The sequence below is a fragment of the Pristis pectinata genome, chromosome 9 (assembly GCF_009764475.1).
Source record: "Pristis pectinata isolate sPriPec2 chromosome 9, sPriPec2.1.pri, whole genome shotgun sequence".
Lineage (NCBI taxonomy): Eukaryota > Metazoa > Chordata > Chondrichthyes > Rhinopristiformes > Pristidae > Pristis > Pristis pectinata.
Genome location: NC_067413.1, coordinates 16,005,437 through 16,011,436, shown reverse-complemented (window position 1 = coordinate 16,011,436; position 6,000 = coordinate 16,005,437). Strand labels below are relative to the sequence as shown.

At 42.1% G+C, this 6,000-nt stretch overlaps 1 protein-coding gene across 1 annotated transcript in view; it reads right to left on the bottom strand.

Annotated features, from left to right (window-relative positions):
• Nucleotides 1-1,189: 1,189 nt before the first annotated feature.
• Nucleotides 1,190-6,000, bottom strand: part of dennd3a (DENN/MADD domain containing 3a) — an 82,997-nt gene continuing 78,186 nt past the window's right edge. The window contains exon 24 of the mRNA XM_052023455.1: nt 1,190-4,815. Within this exon, the coding sequence (XP_051879415.1) occupies nt 4,621-4,815 (195 nt within the window). The 3' untranslated portion in view covers nt 1,190-4,620. The remainder of the gene's footprint in view (nt 4,816-6,000) is intronic.

Here is a 6,000-nt window from a genome sequence, read left to right as displayed (position 1 = left end):
ACGCTCTCTCTATGACTGTGGAGGGTTCTTTGGATGCTTGGGTTTCCTCCCACCTCCCAAAGATGTGCGGGTTGATAGGTTAAATGGCCACTGTGGGTGAGTGGTAGAATCTGGGGAACATTGATAGGGATATAGGGAGAAGAGGTTACAAGGAAACATCAGTTAGGGGAATGGAATTGTTCTGTGAGCCAGCACACACTCAATGGACTGAATGACCTCCTTCTACGTTGTGAGGAAATACGGCAATAGAAAAACTTTGGATGACGAGTCAAATTTCTGCATTCTAAAGCTAGTCTAATTTAACATGTGGACAATAAAAAACTACCAATTTAAAAATTATGCTCCAATAAACTCTTTGGTGAACAAGCCAATTGAATATTGGTTGTTTTAAAAGCCATTTTGTTATTAGATTTATTAGACAGCAAGCTGTGTCACTGAATTATGGCATTTGTTGGGATTTGCAGTTAAAATTACCTCAATAGGAAGCAAATAGTTGTCATGGATAAAACGTTAAATGGTCATTTTTTAAATATATAACTTCCAATTCTAAAATGTTTATTTCTATGAAAGTTCTCACAAGTCAATCCTGCAAAAGCATAACCAAAATTATTAAAATTTAAATTAATGGAAGTACAGACCATTTTAGTCACGAAAATGCCTTAATCAGGTTCTGACTTGCCTAAAAGGTTTTGATAAAGAGCAGTCCAATTGAACAATTAATTAATATTTACTAAAAATTTCATTTAGATTATTTAAAATCTCAGATTGCTTATAAGAAAGCCATTTTACTTTATAAATTATATCATTCCACCAAATAGCTAAAATTCTTTACAAGCTATAAATACCACCATTTGCTATATCAAAATTCTTTTTAATAACCATAATCTACTGCTTAGGCAGTCCCTTGGTATCATGGATGATTTGCTTCCTCATGGTTTTGTAGGTGCTGAGGTAATTAATGAGTGCCAAGAGTGCGAACTGCAAACACTTTCATAAATGGGGGCATGGATTGCGTGACAGATGGGTAGTTTGTACGGTGGTGCACTCATTTGCTGCTTATACCAGAGCTACTGCATGCATCCGATGTATGGACTCATTACCATTCCAATGCTTTTTCTCCACCTTTGAATGTTCATAGGGCCAAGAGATTCCAGGACTTCTGGGAGATGCTGCGTTTCTTCTAGAGGCTTTGAGCACATCCTCAAATTTTTTCCTCCGTCCATCTGGTAATCTCTTCCCTATGACAGATCTCAGAATAGACCGTCTATTTTAGGAGTCTAGTGTTGGGCATGCAAACAATATCACCTGCCCAGCATAGCCAACTAAGTGTAACTGGGACCTCAGTGATGGGGATGTTGACCTGGGAGAGGTTACTGACCATGGTTCAATTATCCTTGCAACAAACTTGGAGTATTTTGTTGAGACAGTACTAGGCAGTATCTTTCAAGTCCTTTGTGGTGCCTGTTGTGGTAGTCCAGTTTTCCAAATATATATAGGACACAGATCATTGATGCTCGATAAACCACGACTCCTGCCCCAGGTCTGAAGCCTTGATCTTCAAATACTCTTTTCTTCAAAGGCTGTGCTGGTATTAAAAGACAGTTATGATTTTTATTATCAGTGCTTATCCTGAGAGGTGCCTCCCAAAACATAGGAAGCAGTCCATGTTTTTCAGGATCTGATGTTGAGCATTTATTGTTAGAGGCAATGTGGTGCGGCAGGGGAAAGTCAGCAGAGGCCCTTAGTCTGCACATGCTGAGTGTAAAGGCCCTTCCTTTCACATGCTTCAGTGAGCAAGTCCACGATGGCTTGAAGCTCGGCTTTCAAATGTGCCAAATTCAAGTGACATCTCGATACTACAGCTCGACTACCAAGGTTCGGTTGACCTTGGTTCTGGAGTGCAGTCGCTGTAGGTTGAAAAGGTGATGTCTCCTTTCTTGAAGATGGTTATGATAAAGGAATTTCCAAGATCCTCTGATATATCCTCCTTATGTGAATGATAAAATTGTGGATTTGTGACTGAACTCTTAGCCACAGGAGTCTTAGGAGTTCACCTCCTGAAACCTTGCTATGTTTTAGTTATGGTCTTTGACTTCTTGTCAGTCAAGAGTAGTGGCAAGGTTGACCCCAATACATTGCTGTGGGATAGATTCACGAGCGCACAAGACAAGAATAAAGTTGTGATTGAGCAGGTCTTTGAAGTGTTCCTTCCAGCAGGCACTGACTGCCTCTCTGTCCCTGATGCATTTATCCTACTTTTGGTGGGTGTTGATTATTTGAGCTTTAACGGTCTTGACAGCACTGAGGAGTCCACACATTTTCACAGCTGTCCATGAATTGATGGGTTTCTTGTGCTCTCTAAATCAATTCTCTTTTTCTTTGGGTCACAGTTTTCTGCTTTCAGGTGGTGCTGTTTCTTTCAGGCTGTGCTCCCTTCTCCAGGTCCCGAACCCAGCTGCAAACCTGGCCCTGCTCCCAGCTCCAGTCGTAAACCTACCCACGTTCCCACCCCCAACTCCAGTTACACACATAAACCACCAGGACCATTCTGGTCCCCAGTCCAGCTGCACACCCAACCACATTCCCGAAAGTCCCAGCTCCAGCTGCACACCCAACCACATTCCCGACACTCCCAGCTCTGGCTGCACACCCAACCACATTCCCGACACTCCCAGCTCCGGCTGCACACCCAACCACATTCCCGAAACTCCCAGCTCCAGCTGCACACCAACCTCTAGCTCTGCAGTTACTCCCAATAATCAAATATCCTACTACACTGCTACACTGATCATTCTGCAGTGTTCTTAGGAAATAAACTTTAAAATCAAAATGGACAAAAATAATTCTTCTGTGGGACGCATATACTATATTGTTTTACAAATTACTTGGTAAAACTGGAAAAGTTTAGGTGAGCTTTGTCTTCTAAATATTTTACAACCATATCACTAGGTTTTATTCTTACAATTCACATAGGTTGCAATAATCAAGAACTATTGAATTCACATATTTCAGAAACAACCACTAATGGGACAGACTCTATACCAAACCAAGTTCCCAGTTACAAGAGTTTTGGATTACAGGCTCCTCCTTTTAACTGTTTCCAGGTTTGTGTCGGGCATGTGAATGATACGACTTACCCAAATGATAAGACTGACTGTAATTAGGGCCTCCGTGCTGGAGATGTTGGTCTGGGAGAAGTCACTGGTTGTCTCACTTTATCCTTGCAATGAACTTGGAGGATTCTGGAGAGACTGAATTGGTTATATCTTTCCAGTACTTGAAGGTAGTCCAGATGTCAAAAGCATATAGATAGGTATGTGAAGATGGACACTGTTGCCTGGTTGATCATAACATTATGTGAGGTCTTAATCTTCAAATACCCTTTTCCTTAATTAACCAAGGTCTATGTGGGTGCATTGAAGACGACAATGAATGTCTTTGGACGGTGTCCATCTTCACAGAGTGGTCCACATTTTCTGACTCTTCCCATGAACCTTTAATGTTGGAAAGGCAGTGTTGTTCAGCAGGGTCAGTTTGCTAGACTTCCGTCTTGCAGATGTTGAATCTAAGGCACAAATGCTTCAGTAAAGGGCTTGGTGCTCAGTCCTCAAACACGCAATAATGCATGCATCATCACCCTTACTGCAGCTCAACTACTGAGATTTAGGATGCCGTTGGTTCTGGAGTGCAGTCAAACAGTTTCCCCTGAGTTCTCAAGACTAGCTCAATTCCTCTAAGTTTGTTGAGGAAAGGTTGCTCTGTCACAGGAAGACATTACCAATCTGGCAGAGGGAAAAGGTCCTAGGAGGTACTCAAAGCATCCTAGGGAAAAAAAATGCAATATCCCCAGTGACATCTGGGAATCCCTAGCCTGTGACCCCTCACAGCAAAGAATGAACATTTGGAGAGTCTTGAGATGGTCTCGACTCCATCCATTGGGAGCACACAAAGCCCTGCATGAACGACAAGAGAAGTAGACCATCTCAAAAACTACCCAGCCACTCGGCCCATACATAGAGTCTGTGGATCCCAACTTGGCCTCATCAGCCATCTGAGGACCCACCAAACTGACATGGAAGCAAGTCACCCACAATCCCAAAGGAATACCTTTAAGAAAAGATTGTCTTGTGCATAACTTTTGCAACACCTGTCTTTCCTATGACGTGATACCCAGCCTGATAATGAATCTGACAGCACCTCAACCACCATCAGCCCTGGTGCCAAGTCTGTATGGTAATGATTCCTCCAACTAAAAGGGAAATGCTTTAATAAAAAGGTTTTAAAAAATGGAGATAAAGTAAAAAGATTGTCAAAGTTATATAGAATTACTAAAACAAATCTGATGGAAGTTCATGAACCTGAAATATTAACTATTTGACTCTCCACCTAAACTGCTCAGTATTTTCATCATTTGGTATTTACTTAAGATTTCCAGAATCTACAGTATTTTGCTTCTTAAGTAATACTTCTCTTTTTTGACATAAAAACTTATAAACATCAAGCAGCAAAAATTTCACAGATGTATAAAAGTACAGAATGTTGAGTGCCATCTTATTCCCCCATTTTGATAATATTCTTGGGTAATATGTTTAACAGTGCATTGTTAGGGTTAAAAAGTAGTTATTCTACTTTCCAAATTGCAATCTTCCCATCTTCCCTGCCAGCTCCACTAAGAACATATCTGTTTTCAGCACAGCACAATGCTCGAACCATGTCCACATGAGCCACCAGTTCTTTCTCCACACAGTATTTATCTGCATCTATCACATATATTTTCCCATTGACTTTGTCCAATCCTTTGCTTCCAATCCAGATCTGAAAGAATATTTAGAAATAGTATTAGCCACCCAGAGTCCTCATACCCAATAAACTTATAACTTTGCCAATAGAAAATTCCACCCTGGGTTTTCTCTGGGTGCTCTGGTTTCCTACCACATCCTAAAGATGTGCTGGCTATTGTAAATGACCCCTTAGTTTAGGTTAGTGGCAGGAAGAATCATAAGGGGTTTGAAGGGCATGTGTGAGAGAGAATAAATTGCAGGGGTACAAGGAAATAAGGAGAGGGGGGATGAGATTAATGTGAGCTGGCATGGATTCAGTGGGCTGAATGGCCTCATTTTAGCTTTTATGTGATTAGACATGAGAAAAAGAAACAAAGGACAGCAGACGCTGGAATCTAGATGAAAAAAAGAACAAGATGCTGGAGGAACTCGGCAAGCCAGGCAGCATCCGTGGAGAAAAGCAGGCGGTCAATGTTTTGGGTCAGGACCCTTCTTCAGGACTGAAGATAGGAAAAGGGGAAGCCTAATAATATAGGGGGGAAAAACAGTAGTGATAGGTGAACAAAAGAGGAGAGGCGGGGTGGGCACAAGGTAGTGATAGGTAGCAGAGGAGATCACAGAGGAGGAGCAGTGAGAGAGGGACTCACGAAGTTCCCGAAGAGAGGAAGAAAACTTCTTCAAAGTGGGCATCCTTGAAGAAACTTCTCAGTGGAGCAGTAATACCAGAGAAACAAAGGACTGCAGATGCTGGAATCTAGATGAAAAAACAATGGGATGCTGGAGGAACTCAGCAGGTCAGGCAGCATCCCTGAGGAAAAGCAGCCAGTCAACGTTTCGGTGTGATAGCAACTTAGAGAAACACAGTTCCCAAATAATTGTGGTGGTGCAGGAGTTGAAAAATATAAAAGGAACCAAAACAGAACACTGGAAGAACTCAGCAGATCAAGCTGCATCTATGAAGACAAAAGGTGTAAGCTGATGTTTCAGATCAAGGCCCTGCACCAGGACTAAGAGGGAAGAGAAAAGAATACCAGTATATGGCAGTACTTGGTGGGGGAGGGGGGAGGCTGGGATATAGGCTATTAAGTGATTGTGGAACCAGATGGGGAGAGGATGATAGGCCAGTGGAACGAGTTGTGGGAAGGGATGGGAAAAGTGAACAAATGGAAGAAGGAAACTAGGTGGATAGATGTGAGAGGAGGATACCGGGGGTTGTGGT